Source organism: Dromaius novaehollandiae, chromosome 1 (assembly GCF_036370855.1).
Source record: "Dromaius novaehollandiae isolate bDroNov1 chromosome 1, bDroNov1.hap1, whole genome shotgun sequence".
NCBI classification, from domain to species: domain Eukaryota; kingdom Metazoa; phylum Chordata; class Aves; order Casuariiformes; family Dromaiidae; genus Dromaius; species Dromaius novaehollandiae.
Genome location: NC_088098.1, coordinates 49194124 through 49216145, shown reverse-complemented (window position 1 = coordinate 49216145; position 22022 = coordinate 49194124). Strand labels below are relative to the sequence as shown.

General features: G+C 37.4%; 1 protein-coding gene across 4 annotated transcripts in view; it reads left to right on the top strand.

Annotated features, from left to right (window-relative positions):
* The window catches only part of BLTP3B (bridge-like lipid transfer protein family member 3B), a 61551-nt gene that overhangs the window by 14930 nt on the left and 24599 nt on the right, over positions 1-22022 (top strand). For all 4 annotated transcript variants that reach the window (XM_026123144.2, XM_026123150.2, XM_026123138.2 and 1 more), the window contains 8 exons: positions 3013-3175; positions 4238-4276; positions 7237-7328; positions 8774-8963; positions 11814-11954; positions 12523-12693; positions 14072-14252; positions 15582-15665. In XM_026123144.2, coding sequence (XP_025978929.2) covers positions 3013-3175; positions 4238-4276; positions 7237-7328; positions 8774-8963; positions 11814-11954; positions 12523-12693; positions 14072-14252; positions 15582-15665 — 1061 coding nt within the window. The remainder of the gene's footprint in view (positions 1-3012; positions 3176-4237; positions 4277-7236; positions 7329-8773; positions 8964-11813; positions 11955-12522; positions 12694-14071; positions 14253-15581; positions 15666-22022) is intronic.

Genomic DNA, 22022 nt, shown 5'->3' with positions numbered 1-22022 from the left:
ATGGCAATATCTGCTACTAGGGGTGCCTAAACCTGAAATAGTTGCTCACAACTCACCTATTACTGTTTCTTTCTGTGACTCTTGAACTGGAAGGTGGTGTCTGCACTCTTCTGTTGGTCTGTGCTGAATGAAGCAGCACTCGGAGCATTCTTCCTTCTTCTGACTGTAGAAGAGGAGAGGTAACAAACTCAAAGCAACGCTCTTGGAAGAGTTAAAAAATGACCCAGGAAGGAGAGAAAAATGGCACCACTTGCTGAAATTGCCTTCCCTGTCCTTCTGCTCCTTTTTGGGAGGGACCGGTTCCTGTTTCGGCTGTGTGAAGCATCAGTCTTTTGCTGGATATCAGAAATAACTTTGGATTGGCTTTGCTGTCTCTGTTCTTCTCCTGAAGAGTAGTTTGGTGTCTTTCTCGCTTTGAAGCTTGGAAACACATTCCTGTAGATCCTTTGGCTTTCACTGTGATGTGTCTGCAATTGAACCCAAACTGATTAGATCCGCCTCCAGGCTTGTGCAGCATAGCAGTAGGGAATCCTGAAAGGAATTATTCTACAGAGCACCAGTCTCGCGAGACCCTGAGCCTTGGCCTTATCCCACTGCTTCATATCATTTGTCTGGGCACATTTTGCAGTCTTTGCAGTTCCCCAGAGCCAAGTTCTCCCAGTTTCTTCTCCCCACAGAGGTAGAAGGCTCTGTACTGCCTTCCTGCTCTTGGGTGGAGGGTAGTGTGTGTGTGTGTATGCACATGTGCGCACATGCATACTTACCCTCTGCATCAATCTGCATGGAAATTGCATATAGCAAATTTAAGTGGTTGGCCTGAATTTTTGTATAGGAAAGCCAGTGATGGAAAATACATAATAAAATTATGGCTTACACTTAAGTGGCAGAATATTTTGACATTTGTTATTTAAATCTGACTTGAGACTTGCAAATTGGCATTATTTTAATATGGATCTTTGTCTAGAAAATCTAGAGAGATAGAGATATTACGGTATGATTGAAAACATTTAATGGCCGTTTTATTTTTCTAGAAATGAATTAACCATGTCAGATGAAACTTCTCAGTATGATTTCTTAGATATGAGGCTTTGTTTTGCATTGACTGACAGAATTACTGCATGTTTTACTCAGGCAGGTTATTCAGCTTTTCTTAACACTTTTTCTCTTTTTTTTCTTAAGTAAGAGCTAAAAGGGACAAAAAAGGATGAATGGAAAAAGTTAAATATTTTAAGTGATTTATTCCCCTCCTCATGCTTCTAACTGAAATGCTTAGAAGTATAGCAAATGTCAGGAAAATGTATTTGTAGACAGCCTTATTTTAATATATTTTTAGCACTGAAATTATGAAAATGTATTATTTCTGATTCTAGCAAAGCTCATTCCTGCTGGGTAATTTATGCTTTTTAAGCAATAAAGAAACAACTGCAGCTCTTGTATCATAACCAGCTTGTTAGTATTATTTGCAAATACATCTTGAATAATTTAACGATGACTTGGTATAGTCAAAAAAGAAATTATTTAGAAATAAGTTTTTAATTGTGAAAAAACTTCACCACCACTATCACTACCACCATAGGAATGTCTTAATCTTTTTGTAGAAGTCCTCTTTATGATTAAACTGACAGGTGATGAAATTCTGTAGGATTATGATATCTGACTGACTGTTTTATAGGAACCATAAAATAAGCATTTTGGTTTTGTCAGGTTAGGCAAAAGGAATTTCCAAAACTTACCACCACAAGAACACAATAAAAGTATTGGACTCAGAAAATGCCTGCCATATGCTTCAAGTCACAATTGGGGACTGTTAAGATGAAGAAGGCCTGCCAGTCTTTTCCCCCTTCTTCTACTGTCCTTCCCCCATACATATTAACAAAGACTTAGAACTGTGTATAAAAATCGGTCTCTTGAATGTAAAGGAAATAGATTTGAGTTGCATCTCCTAAGGACATTGCTTCAGAATGATGTCCAGTCATTTTAGACAAATGGACCACTTTGCTCTCTGCCTGGAGAGTATCAGCATGGGGAGATTTCAGTGAGAAGAGTCCCAAAGCATAATGCAAGCAGTCGTTTTTTCTATCTGTGAAATTAAATCCTAATTTGTGAGCAGGAGCAAATTTCCATGGTAGAATGTAGGTGCAATTAATTAAAGCCTATCCTTAAGCTTGTAGTAGATAGGATATTGCAGTTGTTGATCTGAGAGTATCCATGATTTTGCCATGTTATGTCGTAAGGATGAGAACATTTAACAGTTACGTGGCCTGGTCTATTGTATCAGTACATCACTGCAGTATAGTGATATTTATTGTGTATGTTGTCTTTTAAAGAATTACATTTTTTTTAGACTTTGTATGTCATAGTGACCCTTTAGATTTTCATTGTATATACTAAATGCATGAGACTGCTGTGTACATATAGCATGTGTGTGTTTCTAATTTATGTTCTTTAATAAATTCTATGATTAAACCTGAATATTAAAAATAAAACTTTTCTTTTTGAAATCTAAAGTGTAAATATAGATAGAAAAGTACTACGTACTACCTTTCTGTTTCTCCTCTTAAGTGAATTCTCAGCCACTCCTGCTTGCTCCAAGAATGACAGTGTATGTTGTAGCTTTGGGAGTGTTTTTTTTTTTCTCTCCCTCTTCCCCCTCCAAAACTTAGGGAAGCACCAAATAGATTCAGTTCTGCCTTATAGATTATAAAATCCATACTTAACTATATTCTAATTAAAGACTCATTCTTGTTTGTCCATCACTCTGAATAAAGACTGTCTCATAATATGTTTGATTCTGTGCATTTACTTGTAAATGGAGATGATTAGATGAAGGAAACTTAGAGGGACAAAGCACATGTGGAACACCACAGTACTGTTTCTTTTTGGGGTAAAATTATACTTTAGGGTTTTTTCCCCTCTTTTTGCAGAACATTACTGTACTTAAATTGTCAGGTGTGTGGGGGAGAGCTCTGATTGCTTTATATGCATTTACTGAAGATGCATGTTTGCTTTTAGATTCACCAAAAATCTGTCACCTGACAAGATCAACCTGAGCACATTAAAGGGGGAAGGTCAGCTGACCAATTTAGAGTTGGATCAAGAGGTGCTTCAGAACATGCTGGATCTACCAACGTGGCTTGCTATAAACAAGGTCTTTTGCAATAAAGCATCTATTAGGGTGAGCATTTTATTATGCTGGGATGGTAATTAACCAAAACTTTCTGTTTTCCCTTTTGTCTCTATAAACTTTCAAGCAGTATTGTATTATTAGAAATTGTGATGAATACTTAAATTTTCACAGAGAAAAACAAAGATCTTACCAGCAATAATTGTGTCCTAATTTTTGTTTCTCATAGAGTGAGCATGAAATATATACAGAAACAATGAAAATGAGCAAATTTTTCTCCTTTCTGAGTTAATTTCATCATGCACATTTTAAAATAGGGGTACAGATAAAAGCTTGTCTTTGCCCATAGTAATTACAGTCTCTTACAGTTATTTTGTATGCTCTTTTGTACGTGTTATTTCTTCTCTTCCTTTCTTTTTCTGTTGCCATCCCTCTTGTTCCTTTCCCATTTCCAAAAATGTCTTTTTGAGGGATTTTGCTCTCTGTAGAAACACTCTGTATTTAGCAGACATTGCTTTTTTGATCGTCATGGCTGCTAAGAAATGAGGCAATGTACATTGTCTTCACTCCTAGATTATACTAGTGTAAGAGTAAGAAATGAAGCTATGGCTTGTTTTTTTGACTGAAATTATGATCTGGTCAAGGTTTGGCAGTTCTTTGGGTTTTTTGGTTTTCTTTTTAATAGGAGGTTGCCCTGATTTTTCTGAATGCAGTGAACATTCTGAAAATGATGCTTTGTTACAGACATTTAGTTATTTATAGGCTAACAGTGCAAATGTGGATTTTCTTTCCTTTTAAAGGAAGGAATGTGGAAGACAGTGTTGCTTCTCTTAATGTTCGACAGCTCAGTATTAAAGAGACAGATTCTATTTTGTCTCTTGTTGTTTTCCTTTCAATGATATGTGGGTTGTGAAGTTAATTTTCTTTCAGGTGTTAAAAATAGTAGTGTGGTGTGCAGAAGTTTATTACTCAGTATTTTCAGATAAACTTGATATTTTGAAAGTAAAATGCAAATTTGAGTCCAGGAGTTGTAACTATACATAGCTAAAACACATTCTAAACAAGTACTTTATTTTACTTTAATTTACTTTAAAATAATATTTTCTCTTGCAGATACCATGGACAAAATTAAAAACACATCCTATCTCTTTGGTGAGTTCTGAAACCAACTCCTAAATAGCTCTAATAGAAATATTAAATAAATAGAAATAATTTAAACATTAACAGGCTTATACTAAGCTTCCTCTGTGTAGCAGCAGATCAACATAAAATACCTTAAAGTTTCTGGTAGTTGGTTTATTTTTACTATTTATGGTTTTGCGTCCAATCATCAAAATGTTTGACTGTTAGATGATCTCTATCAGAAAAACAAGTTCTTCAATCATTACGTCATATTTCAGCTTTACCTGACAGGTAGTTATTTGTCCAACTAGTACTGTTACAAGTTCCTGCCTATCTTTTAGAACTATCATTTATAGAACTCTTTGTATTCTACATCTGTACCATTCCCATTCATACCAGCTGTAGCAGGTTTGACACAAGTCACATTTACGTGGTTTCTGTAACAGCCCAAGAATTCAGCTTGCATGTAAATTGGATGTAAAAGATGTAAATAACACTCAACATCAACTGGAATAAATACTAATTCTTTTTGCTTGTTTTATTTTGTTCTGTATTTTAAACAAGTATCCTAAGAAATGTGGGAGTACTGGCAGTAATTTGCTTGAGATTGATAAGCCTTCTTAATGATATTTTCATAGGAATGAATACTCTCTTAATTGTCATGCTTCCCAAACTCACTATGAATACTGGAATGTGTAATTCCTTAGTTCTGAATTAGATTTGGAAAAACCTCTTTTAAACCTTGAGGCATTTGAAAGTGATCCCTTGCTTGTACTTCTTTTTGTTCCTGACACACTGAGCAGAAAGTGTGGTAGTGCTGAAATGGGATGATGTAACCTCTTGACTGTATGATGTAACTGCCGAATTAGGAAATCAGTTTAAGCTGTGCTATTCTTAAAGATTACATGCTTTGACCTACAGTAGCAAGGCTTTACTGTTTGCTTAGCTTGTAGTGAACTTAGTAAGCAATTTTTGAGGCTAAGATAACTTAGAAGGTCACCTTTGTATTATAAAAGCTTTGTTTGAACCAGCATGTTAAATAGAAATTGATATCAAAAGATCACTGTTTAATGGTTTAGGAGCCTTTGACTTCTAAAAGAAGGTGAATTTAAAGGATTAAATGTCCAACTTCAGCCATTTATTACATCACTGAATTTCCACTATTTGGTGAGACTATTTTTACAACTGAAAGCTCGACTAAATTTTAAGTAACCTTATTTAGCTGGCATCCTCTATCTGCAGAGTTTAGAAGGTAGCTAGGGCCTGGCTCTTTGGCATGAGATACTTTTTTCTTGGAAATGAGTAATTCTTCGTGTTTTAAAAAAAAATCTGTTAACATAGTGGCAAATACTAAGTTATCTTTGCTCGTAATCAATCACTCTTCCTGCTTCTGCCTGGTAAACAGTATAATTTTGAGAAGGGCTGCTAGACAGCAGTTTTTCCACTATCAAAATACAAATAGTTGCCAGTGAGGAAAGGAAGAAGGGATAGGCAGATCAGCATCCAGATGTTCTTAGTTAACTCTTATTTATATTGCATGAATTCATGAATCACGGAATCACACAGAATGGTTTGGGTTGGAAAGGACCTCTGGAGATCATCCGTTCCAAACTCCTGCTCAAGCAGGGTCACCTAGAGCATGTTGCCCAGGAACCCATGCAGATGGCTTTTGAATGTCTCCAAGGATAGAGACTTCACCACCTCTCTGGGCAACCTGTTTCAGTGTTCTGTTACCCTCACAGTAAAGACGTTTTTCCCTATGTTCAAATGGAAGTTCCTATTACTGCTCATCCTGTTGCTGGGCACCACTGCAAAGAGTCTGGAAATCACTGCCCTGCTCTACTTTGCATTGCAGTCATGTAATGAAGGAAACTCAGTGTTCCAAAAGTCTTAGTTTAATAAATCGTAAAAGACCGGTCAAACATTGAAAAAATAATAGGATAACCAGAACAAATCATTGCTTCTTCGCCTGTCCTCCTCATAAGCTAAGGGACTGAATTTTCTTCTCTCTCTCCTGCCCCCCTGCCCCCCCCCCCCGCCTGGTTTGCAAGGCAAGTTGTTCATTGAGACAGGTGAGCAAATCATTAACAAATGTCCAGATTTTCTGTTAACAGATAATAGTTCCCTTTAGGTATCGTAATGTGAAGTGTAAGAAAATATGGAGTAGGGAGTTTGTGAATTTCTAGGGATCAGGCAAGGCATTTTATGGATCAGAGTAGCATGGAGAAATGTTTGTAGAGCAAGTGGATTACTGAGACAGACAATTAACATGGTATGATAATAAAGTGCAGTGGGTAGGGCAGGGTGGAACTGTGAAAAGTCTGAAGCTGAGAACAAAGCTTTTTTTTATTATTTTTTTGTCTGCTTCGGGTAGAAAAATTAACAGCATAAAATTATACTAGAATATTATGTGCTACAAATTATACTATAATATTTCTTTCTAAAAATTACTTGCTCTATTAGATCTACTCAATGCTCATATAATCAATTTTTATATGTATTCAGATTTTGTTTAAAATACAGCACAAAATGTTATTTACTGTTATGAATTTTAATGGGCTAGTTTCAAATACTTTCCATTAAAATATTATGAACACATTGAACCATTTAGAAAATTCAGGAACAACCATACAGGTAAAAAAAAAAAACAGATGAGAATGAATTGTTTCCTGCCCTTTTCGAAATGCAGTTTTTGAAGATATGTATGATTGGTAAATAACAGCTAGGGGTCAAGAATTCTGCAGCCCAATATTTGACTGGGAATGTCTGTTAGAATTCACAAAATATGAAAAAATATATAAACAAATTTGAAAAAATGTAATTCTTGTATGCTACAAAAACGTCTGGAAAAATACCGTAGTCAGAAATGTTTTATATATATATTTTACAAAATGTTCTTTACTGGTTTTTTTTTGTTGTTCTTAATAGACTAAATACATGGTATATCATCTCTTATATGTCCAATTTTTTGTTTTGCTGTGTTTTTCAAGTCCTTGGATAAAGTTGTAATGGAAATGAGTACATGTGAAGAGCCACGTGCCCCTAATGGCCCCTCTCCTATAGCAACTGCATCAGGACAAAGGTCAGGGATAATACTTATATATACTTGATCCAAAAAAGTTTAAATTACTCTTTTTTTAGACTACTATAAAACAGTTAGATCTCCTACGTATTTCTTGTAGTATATAGGGTCACAGCTTGCCATTTCAACCTCTCTAAAAATTATTTGATTACTTTCGGGTGTTAACGTAGGTATTCTGATGGACAGAAATGTTTAATTTCAGATCCAACCTTGGAAAAAATGTCTGAATTCTATATGCAGTTTTCTGGAAATATTTCATTTGGGCATAACTGCTCCATCAAAAGTATTCTAAGATTATTTGAGATTTAATTTTTTGAAAGTTAAAGTTATCTTGCCCTCAACTTATTTGGAAAATACTTAGGATGATTCTTTTTTTCAGTCTACTGAATAGTATTAGGGATTATTTGTTAGACAGTGTGGAGTTTTAAAGTTCTGTTTGCTTTATTTATTGTATCAACCAAATCTTACCAAAAGATTTAACACATTATAGAGGCCAAAAGTCATATAAAAGTTTGGGACAATATATCATTGCATTAGTGACTTTTTTTTCCCCTCCTCTTTTTCTCCTTTTTTTTATTTATGGACACACAACATTTTTCAGCGGACTTATGGACCCCTATATAAAGAAATGAATTTGCTGATACAGTTGCTTTTCACATTTTAACTTCTGTGCTATCCTTAGTAGTAATCCATGGGCCTTTACATGCCCTAGGGTACAGGTTGAAAATCATTGCCATAGAGATTCTGTCTAGGATGAAAGATACAAAAAGGAAAAAGAATGACAAACCACATAAAATGTCTTTTTAAAATGAGCAAAAAAAGCCCTCCAAAAGGAAAAAAATATTTGATATTAAAACAATTGTTAACATCCAATTTTCCTTTCACTAATCTAAAGCATTCTAAACGCAATTTGATGTATAAATGTAACCATTTATGATGTCTTTCTTTTTTAGAAAGAAACAAAGCAACTACTTTAAGTAGTTTGCATACTTTGCATATATAAAAGATATTATAGTTTTAACAGGCATTATAACTTTGCTCATAGAGATTAGCAAGATTGGAATTGTAATGTAGTCAAATAATTTATTTGGCATAAATCACTCCTTAAGTATGCATAAAGAAGAGTGAGATTTCTACATAATGGTGTAGACTGCTTTTATATACATATTGTGCAAAGTGGCATTCATTGTTACACTTCATGGAGATCGGTCTTTGTTCACAGTATGTTCTGTAATGATTGATTTGAGTTTAGGAACATATGGTAAAAAAGAAATTATTATAAACTATATCCAGTATATTTAACCAAAATTCATAATTGGAATAGAATATGTTAGGAATTGCTAATTGTACAGTCTGTTTCATGTTGTATTTAAATTGGTAAATATGTGTAATTCTATGCCCTTTTATTAGATCTATATTTTATGTGTTGGCATTTCACCTTCCAGTGAATATGGCTTTGCTGAAAAAGTGGTAGAAGGAATTTCGGTTTCTGTGAATTCCATTATAATAAGGATTGGCGCAAAAGCCTTTAATGCCTCATTTGAACTTTCCCAGCTGAGAATATATAGTGTAAATGCAAACTGGGAACATGCTGACCTGAGATTTACCAGAATACAAGAAGCTCAACGTGGAGAGGTAAATACCTTCTTTTGCTAGCTCTTTTAATTGTTTTTGTAGTATGGGAGGAGGTAATTGAATTACAACCTTCTGCAGTCTAGAAAACATGTCATTATTAGGAAGATATTCTGCAGTAATTTCAGCTGTTCTCTAGAAACACGAGGGCATAAAAATGGTGTGTTTGAGTCAGATGGAAAATCTGTTTTGGCAGTGGCCAAAGTAGATGGTCAGGGAAGAGCAAAGAACAAGCCAAATATATGTGATGTTTTCCTGTTAAGCTCTCTAAGCCTATGGCCATTTTTAAATGAAAGACACTGAAAGAAAAAAGAATGGAATATTAAAGGTGGAAAAGTAAGGTGTTATGCTTTAAACCCACACCCCACCCCCAAAACAAAACCTTTAACTGGTTATTTATTTGCTTGTGAGAGTTTGCCTAAGTTGGATTTTCTTCCTTAAGTTGTTTTAGCTGATTTTTTTTAACAAAGCTGCAAATTAAATATTTTTCTTTAAATAATTAAATCATGCATCTACAGAATAATAATAAGCAGTACTGAGTTTGCCCAGAAAGCAGCAAAATAATATTAAAGTCCTGCACTGACGCACACCATTCTATTGTTTTCTCCCATTTAAGCACAATAAAATGTGAACTAAGTTCAAAGTTGATTCTGAATGTTGTCTGTTGTATTGAAAAAGACTTGTTTTAACATGAATCTAGCCTTGTCTAAGTAGATGTTTTAAATATTGACTATGTTTGTTTATTTAGAGTTGATTATTCCCAAGCAAACAGAGTTTACTCAGAGTTTAGGAGACTAGTAGTTGCTTTCTACATACTGAAAGAAACCCAAAGAGTATGTTATAATTAAAAATACCACAGAAATAATGGGAAGTTCAAAACTGTTTCTCTGATAGTTTGCTTTCTGTCTCTCCTGCAGCTTATCTGTACAGTTGTGATCATATGTTAATGAAGGCTAAGGAGGAAGAGTTAAAAGTGTAACTAGATGGAATTTTATATTGCTGTATTTTTTTTTTATTTTACACTTTTTAAACAGAGTTTGATTCTGAAGTCTCCCCATACACAACAGTGCTCTCCTTGAGGATTGTTCCTGTTAATGCAGTGAATTCAGAGAACACAAATTTGAAGGGACTATGGCAAAATGATTTAACACTAATTTACATTAATAATAAATGGTGAAAGAACAAGACTGACACTGTACTATAAAGACAATTTTTGCTAAACAAGGTCTTAAGTGCTGTAAGGTTTGCATTGCAGCTATATTCTTAATGTAATGAAGAATCTCCTGAGAAATTTTTAGGAGCTTCCATTCACACTGCATCTCCTGAATGAGGAGGGTAGGTACTCTGCTTTTCACAGAATCACAGAATAGTTGGGGTTGGCAGGGAGCTTTGGAGATGATCTAGCCCAAACTCTTGCTCAAGCAGGGTCACCTAAAGCACACTGCCCAGAACTGTGTCCAGACGGCATTTGAATATCTCCAAGGATGGAGACCCTACAACCTCTCTGAGCAACCTGCCCGGTTCAACCACCCTCATAGTGAAGACTTACGTTTTTTTTGTTCAGATGGAACTTCCTGTGTTTTGAGTTTGTGCCCGTTGCCTCTCGTCCTGCCACTGGGCACCGCTGAAAGGAGTCTGGCCCCCTTCTCTTGACACCCTCCCATCAGATATTTATAAACATTGATAAGATTCCCCTAAGCCTTTTCTTCTCTAGGCTAAACAGTTCCAATTCTCTCAGCCTCTTCTCATATGAGAGATGCTCCAATCCCTTAATCATCTTTGTGGCCCTTCACCTGACTCGCTGCAGTAAATTCATGCCTGTCTTGTACTGGGGGAGCCAAGAATTGGACACAGATTTTTCCACAGATAGTACTTCTCAGGTGACTTTGCACTGTGCCTTCATTATGTGTATGTGTACCTCCTTGCCAAACACAGTTGGTGTGTTCTTCTACTCCATTCTCTTCTTATTTTCCCAAGACGCAGGCTTCAAGGTTTGCAAAATGTCAATGAGAGGAGAATGACAGCTGAAAAAAAAAAAAAAAAACGCATATACCAAACAGATTCTTCCCTCTTACTGTTTTCCCCAGCTGATCCTTTTTCTTCAAACAGTAATGTAGGAAGGAGTTTCCGGGAAACTAGAATTAATATTCTTTTTCCTCTTGATGTCTCATTCATTTGATGTCTTCCTTGATGATTGCTGTTGGACAATCTCTCATCTGTCTGATATTTGACTTTCAGTATCCAGCTCTACTTGTTATTCTTGTTATTATTATTTTAATACTTGCCTGCAGCAACTTCTAGAAGCCATCTCATGGCTTCAAAGTCTTTGCATTGCATACGATGTATTTAGTGTTTAACCTTCTCTCTTAATTAAAACAGAACACTCCAAAAAACTTCTCCCTTCCAGTAGCTTTGCTTCCCTCTCAACTCTGTTCATATATACTAGGATTTAGTATTTTGAAAATACAATACACAGTCTTCTTTATTTCTCCTCTATGAAATAATGTAGTATGCAATAATTGTGACCTTTATTTTCTTCTGAGTATTTTATAGAAGCTGGAAGTTACATAAATAATAAATTTCACATATGAAATACTACCCTTATTTTGCAAGCAACTATGCTGCTTGTTACCTCTGCCTGCTTGGAACTTGCCTCACATTTCTGTGACATACTGAAGGTAGAGAGCAGGATCAGGGCTTGAATTCCTAATGCCTGTAAGTGAAATACACAAAAAATGTTCTGTTCTCACACACATGCATGCACGTACACACACATGCATACTTGCATATGCTTATGGACAAGTAGACTGACATATTGCATAAATGTTTTTTTTTCTCTCCATCTCTTTAAAGGTTTTGACTTTTAAAGAAATCAACTGGCAGATGATCAGAATAGAGGCAGATGCAATCCAGAGCTCTAAGCATGAAATCATGAGTGCACCAGTTCGACTGATTACCAACCAATCAAAAATCAGGGTCACGCTTAAACGAAGGGTAAACTTGAAAATTTTTAAATCTTTTATTATTTTATGAATTCATATTTAACTTGTGCTCTCTGTATGTGTATATACATAGTGAAGATTTTAAATTTAGGCCGTGTAAAATGTAGAATTCCCTAAACTAACTTTTGAGAAAATACAATCAGTAAGATCATGGAAATATTGCAAGAAATATTGCAGGCAGATTTTGAATATCTTGCACAGGTCTTACTGGTGAATCATTCTACCCAGGGAGCTTTATTTATGATGTCTGTTGTCTTACCTCTCTAGATTCAGACAATATTTGCATTGCTTACAGTTAGATTAAAAAAATCAGTTTAATAGCCAATGCACTCTGCCCAAATAAAAATTGAGACACAAATATAGGTGCTATAATACATTTTAGGCATTTTTAGTTATTAAGAAGAATGCCATTTAAAATAAATGGTGTTTTTATTTATTTGTTTATATGGAAGAAATTCACATTTTATGAAATGTGGTATTTACAGTCAGCTTTTTTTCTTGCATTTAGTATAAGAAGTATTTAGGTTCCCATGTAACTTGTTTAAATTTTTATCCTGCAGTTAAAGGATTGTAACGTAGTGGCATCAAAACTGGTTCTGATTCTGGATGATTTGCTATGGGTTTTGACTGATTCCCAATTGAAAGCCATGGTGCAGTATGCCAAATCTCTTAGTGAAGCCATAGAGAAGTCAACTGAACAGAGAAAAAGCTTGGCTTCTGAAACAGCACAGGTATGATAATTGATTTCCCCAGTACATTGTTATCAAATGTAGCTATTCTAAAATATAACTCAGTATGATTTTTGTGTTAGTTTTATTTAGGAGAGAATGTTAAGTTACTTACTGTCTTTCAAGTATATATCTTAAATCACTTTGGGAGTGAATCACAGTAGCCTAAAAGAGAGTTTACTTTACAGGATGTGTGTATTGATGTCAATTACAGGAAAGAAAAAGTTATATTTCTTTAACCATGTATAGAATATTTATTCTGTATTTATTTTAACCGTTGGTTAATAGTTTAGTAAATCCAGTTGAATTTGCTCTCAACTATTTGCTGGTTATGAATTTTAAAATAATTTTAAGAAAGATAGGAAAATAACCTTAATGTGTAGACAGATACGATTACTGTAATGTTTTAAAGTGCTTATCCAGTTTAAGTGTTCAAGGTACTTAAAAATTATGTTTTGAGAGCTTTCCTTTTTGCGGCTCTCTTGTTGGAATATATAGTGAAAAATAATTCTACTTTTATCATGTGTCTGCTGGCATAGATATGATATTGATGCTGCATGTAAGATATTCTTTTATGTAAATCTTTGTTTCCTGTAAGCACATATGCCAGACTGGACCAACTGGGCTTTGTTTGCAAGTGTTTTGAGGGGAGGAATCTGTTCTTGTCTGTGAAGAAGCAGGACAAATGCACTGATAAAAGATAGCCCTATTAAAAACAAACAAACAAACAAACTAGAAAACCACAATTTATTACTGAGGCTGACTAAATGAAGACATTTGTGTGTAATCTTTTGCAATAAAGCTAGCACACTATAATGGAGAGTTCAGTTCTTGTGGTCACAGTGACTTAATAGTGTGATGCGACAGTTCAATTAAAACTATCTAATGGTTAGCTTTTTACTGAGCAGGAAGTCCTGATTCTTCAGTTCCCTCTCCTTGCATCTCACCAATTCCCTGATGCTGGCACTGTCTCACACTTGACCCTATAGCGATGCTGTCTGGGGAACTAAACTGGCAGAAACTAGCCCAGCAAAAAAATGAATGTTTTTCTGCCAGTTTAGTTCCCTGAACAGCTTGCAAAAGCAGTAAGAGAATATATCAGTGCTACAAGTGACAGAGTGGACGTAAGCATGGGAGGAAGAAAGGATGGAGGATGGAGTGGAATTGCCTCTTTGTGACAGCCAGCTATTAGCTCTACTTAGTTGTACTGTAAAATAGCACTGATAAATGATCCAGGGTGAATACGTAAGGTGCAGTTTTTCTGTATTTGAAAGATCTATTTTGAGTAAGTAAAAGTATACTTATGCTTGAAATTAACTTAAAGGATAAACTTCTGTAAAGTGATAAACTTCTGCAAAGTGATGTGACTAAATATTTTCAGAGCTCTGCCCCCGCACCCAGCTCTCAGCAGGTGAAAGCACACCAGACAACAGCAGCACCCGATCAAAATGATGCAATTGTAAAGCTGTTTAATGATTTTGATGTTAAGGAAACTTCTCATCACTTAGTAATTTCCCATTTGGACCTACATATATGTGATGATATCCATTCTAAAGAAAAAGGTAACTGTTTTTTTGTGGTTTTTTTGTAATGTCTATATAGTACATAATCTTCTTTAAAAGACATTTTGAGGAACCCACTAATGTTAACATAGCTTCTTTTTTTATTTTAGAATTATATTCAGAATTTTTTTCTTGAATCTCCAGGCATACCTAAAGTTGGCTAGATGCCTCTATCAGGACTTCTATTTCTTTATTGTTATATAATTAGTCTAGAATAAATATAGTGATAATAGCTTCAGTGTTTTTTCTGTCTTCTAGAAACAGATTCTGTCCTGTCGGACTGTTACTCTTGTTTTTCTTTTATTTTACGAACTAACTAGGTTATCGAGAATGTAGTGGCAATGTTACTGTGGCTTGAAATGTTCCCTGTTCAATCTTCTTCTGTAATATTCCTTATAAAATACAAACAGTTTGGACTAATTAAAGAGCAGTCCTCTTGGCATTACTAATTTAGAAAGTTTAGGAGGCTCTGCAGCAAATTGAAAGAACTAAACAAGTTTTCCAAGGCCTTACAATTTTGCCTGCTTGTTTTTAATGAAAGGCTATTGCACTGTACAATATTTACAATTGGAAAAAAGAAGACAAATGACTTTTTTTTTTTTTTCCTTTTAATCAGTGTGTATTCAAGGAGCTGTCTAGTTACTAGGAAATGTGTAGCCAATTACAAGGGTACAAGTCTGCTGAACAAAAATGAATGAAAAACTTAAGACTTAGTGAATGTACTTATTTCCCTTTAGAGAAGATACTTGACACCAAAGCGTGAAATCTACTGGTTAGAGATGTATTTTTCTACATGTAGTGTATCTACTGAAGTTGGGATTTATAGTGCTTAGTGAGACCTCTTTTTTGATCCAGTATTTTTGGCCATGAAGATTAAATTTAGCAGTGGAAAAAACCACAACAGGGGAGTCCCAGAAGCCCTCTTCACTGAAATAATATTTGACGAATAAGAAATGGAATAATATTTACAATGTTTTTGAAAGTAAGTCTGCTGGTTTTGAATGATCATAATCATATATTCAGTACAAAAAGTTCTGTTGCAGAAAAATTGCAGTAATTTGTCTGCAAAGAATTGTATTTATTTTTTTGTAGCAACAGTATGCAGTTTTTTACTAGTGACTGATCACAGAACAGAGTTCTACAAGCTGATCTTTAGAGACCAGCAAAGACCTTCTGAATGAAAATTTTGAGGGAAGATAATAAGGTTGTGAGAAGAGCAGATAGAGGGGAGGGAGGAAGAGATTTTAGATGTTCCAAGGAAAGCATGAGTACAAGAACTTATGTTCTAAATATAATATGTGCAGAGCTGAGCATTATTTTATTTTACAGACTCAAATAGACGTGTTACAGGAGGGGCCATGCAGCTTTCCTTCAGCTATTTAACAGTGGACTATTATCCATTTCACAAAGCAGGTATGAAAGTGAGTGTTTCACAATTAATCTGTAAGTGTATATGTTGCTTAAATACTGAATTTGTTTGCATATTTATGATTTGTGGCTTGGATAACATTGTAAGCATTTGAGATGTACACCTTTTTACATCAGGGACAAAAGACTGTTTCTTTCTGTGCGTAAAACAAACAAACAAACAAAATGACAAAAGATAACCCAAACCCAACAACCTAGAAACCAGTTCAATTCCTGTAAATGAGCTATTTTAGGGCAAACAATTTTCCTGTTCACTATTTTGCTTAGTCAACAAAAATGCATAAACATTTCTGACATGAAAAGAATTGTGTGTTGACAGGGAAGGCAGGGTACAGCGGATTGTGAGTTCTCTAGATATTTGCTGGAGTCAGATGCAGTCTTCTCATCTAGCAGACTGTTTTCCACATAGAAGTCTATTATTTTGTCGCTATTCCCAAACAGTGTTTCGTTTTTATTTTTTGTTGAACAAACTGCTAGTGTGTAGTCAGCTGTGTAGCCTTTTGCTAAGTTTTTAGGGAATTGCCATTAAACAACTGTTAGTAAATTCCAAACAAGCATTTCTTAAAAATCATTCCTTGTAAATGCATTTTTCAGAAAACTTAATATACTTGACTCAGAAGTATGGTTTTTGCACCTTACAGATTGTATTGCAATTTAGTGTGGTTCAGATAGCATATTCTCTTCTATGGCTGTGTATATTTAAGAGTAACAGTATTCTTTTCCTGCTATAGATTGGTGCAGCATGGTTTGATGTATGCGATGCTGGTTTCCATTCCTATAAAGGTGGACTTGAAGTTACTGGGTTTTAACATAGACCTGTCTTGTGACCCAGCTATGTTTCTCACGTAGTGTCACTTCTGCTATATCTAGGTGAGAGCCTGATCTCACTATTTGTTTTTTCTATGAGCTCTCCTCTGAGAAGACATAGAGAGCAAGGGAAATAAATAAATAATACCAAAGTTGTTCATTTTGGAAGGATTCTAACAAATAGTGTGTGACCCAGATAGACAGTTTAGGAATTTTGAAGAACTCATTTGGCCAGTCTTAGCAAGATTGGAGTATCCACTGTAGGCTCTTAGACAGGCAATTTAGAAGCTCACTAAGGATGTTCTTAGATAATGGCTACATGGGACATGACTCCCACTGCATGAAACCAGAGCTGGCAAAGATCATCTGCAGAACAAAGATGGTCCCTCTAAAGACAGTGTTTTCCTGCAGTCTTAAATGGTGTTCTATACAAATATGTTTAAGTAACAGAACTCAAGTTCTCATTAATAAGCTATAAGAAAAAACTGTCAAAGGTCTTTCTCTTTGGCCCAGTAAGGTGGGGAGGAACATGCTGTAAAGTTTCTTCCTCTGCTGTAAGCTGTTGCCTTCTCACTGTTATAGAACGGTGTGGTAATTCTATGGGCAAGCCATCATCATAGGAGAGAGACTTTCTTCAAAGGAAGAAGAGCACATACTAATTTTGGAGGTTCACAGGTAGTTGTCTACCCATGTAGCTATTGTGGTTATATACACTGCTGAATCTGTGGCTATCATCTGATAAGAAAGCATTCCTACCTGTAAGCAGAGGCCACGCAATGGTATGTGCTTAAGGATACCACCATATTGATTCTCTACAACAGTGGGCAGGGAGGAAAGAGCTTTGCACCTTTGAGATTGTCATTAGACTGTTTTCTAGTTTTGTACCTCTCTGGCCTATGTAATGCTTAGAGATGTCTCTTTTGGTGTAGCCTTCCTGGGAATCGCAATTAGCTCTTCAAGGAAGAAAAGCCCTCAACAATCAATCATCTCTGCAGATGGGGTTCTTGTGGATTGATTGATTTATTCATTTATTCATTCATTTATTTATTTATTTATTTATTTTGTGACAGATGCCAGTAGGAACTCTAATGGGACCCTGACGCATAATTCTTGTAGGATAAATTTCTAATCCATTCAGCTTCAATCCTTCCAACAATAGCTATGATTTATAGTACTTTAAGGAAAATGAAGCAGGATGTGGGTCTACTAGCTGTGATATCCTAGCATAAGCTAGACTGTTCAGGTTCTTGGATGTTGTAAACCTGTCTGTATAGCAACCCATCACATAACTAATCCTCCCACACCTTCTGTCACAGAAACTTTTATCCAGATCCATTTTTTATGTAGCTGATTAATGTTGCTAGATGATGATCAGAAAAAGCAGCTGCTTTCCAATGATACAGGACATTTTGCAGCACAGGAAATTTTTGACCAAGCTGATATATTGAGACAAATGGGAAGCATTTTCTTTCTAGACGACCTGTAACAAATTCATTTGGCTTCATTTCTGTTTTCTTGTTACATTCTGGCCTATCCTTTCACTTTGCACAAGTAAATATATTTCCGTATATAGAATCATAGAACAGTTGAGGTTGGAAGGGACCTGTGGAGATTGTCTGGTCCAACTCCCCTGCTTGAAGCAGGGTCTGCTACAGCAGGCTGCCTAGGACCATGTCCAGTCAAGTTTTGAATATTTTCAGGGATAAATACTCCAAAACCTCTCTGGGCAACTTGTTCCAATGTTTGATCACCCTCACAATAAAAGAGCTGCTTCTTATATTTAAATGGAATTCTCTGTATTTCAGTTTGTGCCCATTTCCTCTTGCCCTGTCACTGGACACCACTGAGAAGAGTCTGGTTCAGTCGTCTTTACACTGTCCAATCAGATATATACACACATTGTTAAGATCCGCTGAGCCTTCTCATCTCCAGGTTGAACAGTCCCAGTTCTCACAGCCTCTCTTCCTATGACAGATGCTCCAATCCCTTAATCATCTTCATGGCTCTTCAGTAGACTCACTCCAGTATGTCCATGTCTCTCTTGTACTGGGGAGCCCAGCACTGGACACAGCACTCCTGATGTGGTCTCGCCAGGGCTGAATAGAGAGGAAGGATCACCTCCCTTGAGCTACTGATAATGCTCTGCCTAATGCAGCCCAGGATGTTTTTGGCCTTTGCTGCAAGGGCACATTGCTGGCTCATGGTCAACTTGGTGTCCACCAGGATCCCCAGGTCTTTTTCTGCAAAGCTGCTTTCCAGCTGGTCAGCCCCCAGCATGTGCTGGTGAATGGAGTTATTCCTCCCTTGGTGCAGGACTTGGCATTTCTCTTTGCTGAACCTCATGAGGTTCTGCTCTGCCCATTTCTCTATCCTCTTGAGGTCCCGCTGAATGACAGCCCAACCATCTGTTGTATCAGCCTCTCCTCCCAGTTCTGTATCATCTGCAAACTTGCTGAGGGTGCACTCTGTCCCTTCATCTAGGTCACTGATGAAGATAAATTGGCTCCAGTATCAACCCACGGGGTATACCACTAATGACCAGCCTCCAACTGGACTTTGTGCTGCTGATCACAACTGTTTGAGCCTGGAAGTTCAGCCAGTTTCCAGGCCACTTCACTGTCCCCTAATCGAGCCTGTACTTCCTCTGTTTGTCAATGAGGATGTCATGGTGTTGAAAGCCTTGCTGAAGTTGAGATAAACAACATCCACTGCTTTCCCCTTTTCCACCAAGCCAGCCATCTTCATCGTAGAAGGCTCAGGTATCAGGTTGGTCAAGCATGATTTCCCATTCATAAATCCATGCTGACCCCTCCCAGTCACCTTCTTGTCCTTAATATGTTTAATATGTGAGGGTTTCCGGGATTATTTGCTCCATCACCTTCCCAGGGATCGAGGTGAGGCTGACTGGCCTGTGCTTCCCTGGATCCTCTTTCTTGCCCTTCCTGAAGATAGGAGTGGCATTTGCTTTCTTCCAGTTCTCAGGAACCTCTCCCAGTCACCATGACCTTTCAAAGATAATCAGGAGTGGCCTTGCAATGACATGGGCCCTCTCCCTCAGCACTTGTGGGTGCCTCCCATCAGGGCCCATGGACTTGTGTATGTCCAATCTGTTTAAATGTTTCCCAAGTTGATGCTCCCCTACTGAGGGTAAGTTTTCCTTGCTCCAGACTTTGTCATTCTTCTCAGGGGCCTGAGATTCACAGAATCTCAGAATGGCTGAGGTTGGAAGGAACCTCTGGAGATCATCTAGCCGAACCCTCCTGCTCAAGCTGGGTAACCTAGAGCATGTTGCCCAGGACCATGTCCAGACGGCTTTTGAAAGTCTCCAAGGATGGAGACTCCACAATCTCTCTGGGTGACCTGTTCCAGTGCTCTGTTAACCCTCACAGTAAAGAAGATTTTTCCTTGTGTTCAGACAGAACTTCTCATGTTTCAGTGTATGCCCATTACCTCCTGTCACTGGGCACCACTGAAAAGAGTCTGGCCCCATCTTCTTTATACCCTCCCTTCAGGTACTTATACACATTGACAAGAACAGTCTTCTGTTCTCAGTCTTCTCTTCTCTAGGCTGAACAGTCCCAGTTCCTGAAGGCTGGTCTTACCAGTGAAGACTGAGGTGAAGAAGGGATTGAGTACCCTGGCCTTTTCCGTGTCCTTTGTCTCCAGGTCCTCTGCCCCATTCAGCAGCAGACCCACATTTTCCCTAGTTTTCTTCTTGTTGCTGATGCTTTTCTTGTTACTGTTCCATGTCCCTTACCAGATTCAGTGCTAATGTGCTTTGGCTTTCCTAACTCCATCCTTGCATGCTCAGACAGGGTCTCTGTATTCCTCCAGTGTCACTTGTCCTTACTTCTACCTTCTATACTGTTCTCTTTTATGTTTCAGTTGGGAGCTCCCTGTTCATTCATACAGGCCTCCTGCTTGATTTTCTGCTCATCAGGATGGACCATTCTTGAGCTTGGAGAAGGTGATCCTTGAAAATCAACCAGTTCTCCTGGACCCCTCTGCTCTCCAGGGCCAGATCCCATAGAATTTTTCCAAGCAGAACCTGAATAGGCAAAAATCTGACTTCCACATGTCCAACCCCGTTCTTCCCTGTTTGTAAGAAATAGATCCAGCAGAGCATCTCCCTTCATTGCCTCTTTGATCACCTGTTGTCAGTTATCACCCCTGCACTCCAGAAACCTGGATTGCTCGTGCCCTGCTGTATTGTCCCTTCAGCAGATATCAGGGTGGTTCAAATTCCCCATGAGGACCAGGGCCTGTGACAGTGAGGCTCCTTCCCATTGTCTGAAGAAGGCCTCACCTTCTTCCTGATCAGACAGTCTACAGCAGACACCCACCACAACATCCTCTGCATTGGTCTGCCCACTGACTCATAAGCTCTCAGCTGACTCCTCACCCATCCCAAGGTAGAGCTCCAGGCATTCCCACCTCTCTCTCACATAAAGGGCAATTCCCCCTCCCTGCCTTCCCGGCTTGTCCTTCCTAAAGAGCATCCATTGCAGCACTCCCATCATGTGAACTGTCCCACCATGTCTCCATGATCTCAGTGTGATCATAGCCATGCAACGGTATGCAGACTTCTAATTCTTCCTGTTAGTTCCCCATGCTGTATATATTAGTTTACAGGCACATCAGAGAGGCACCCAGTTGTACTGACTGCTCAGAACTTTCCCAGTAATGTTGTCCTGTAGGCACTTCCTTATTTATATGCCCATGCTTGGGGTATTTTCAGCCTTTTTTTTTCTTTTTTTCTTTTTCTTTCTTTCTTTTTTTTTCTTTTAATTACCAGATCCCTTCTCTTCACATCAGCCTGCAGCCTTTGGTCACCAGCCTGGTCCACTGCTTCCTCCCTTGATTGCTGGTCATCCTCCCTTCCTACATCATTCCTAGTTTAAAGCTGCTCTTACCAGGTTGGCCAACTTGATGGCAAAGATGCTTTTGCCCCACTTTAGACAGGTGAATCCCATCTCTTCCAAGCAGTCTTTAATCCTCCAGGAGTGTCCTGTGGTCATAGAAACCAAAACCCTGTTGTGGACACCTGCTGTGCAACCAATTGTTCATTTGTAGGATCCACCCACTCCTCCTCAAGCCCTTTACTCTCACCAGGAGGATTGAAGAGAACACCACCTGGCCCCTTATGCCCTTGAGCATTGCCCTATAGTCCTATGCCCTATATGCCCTCTAGATAAAAGACTGAAGTGTTTTCTAGTGCTTTATAATGCACGATTTTCTTTTGGAAGTTCCGTTATATATTTTATTAATCTATTGGTTTGGAAAACTGCAGCTTCAGGGACCTGAATCTAATGCATGTGTGTCCTCTCACTTTTTTTTTTTTTTTTCCTCTCTACTCTCTTTATTCCCAGCTAGGAAGTCTTCCATGCTAAAATGTTTGCCTTTAGACTTGAAATCAGCATTGTTTTTCCCCAGACATTTTCTTACTTTAATGGTCACTATATCTCTTCATTTCCAGTGTCACTTTCTGAAGCTTCATTAAGTCCCAAATGAAGTAAGCTTTTACATGCTGATGTT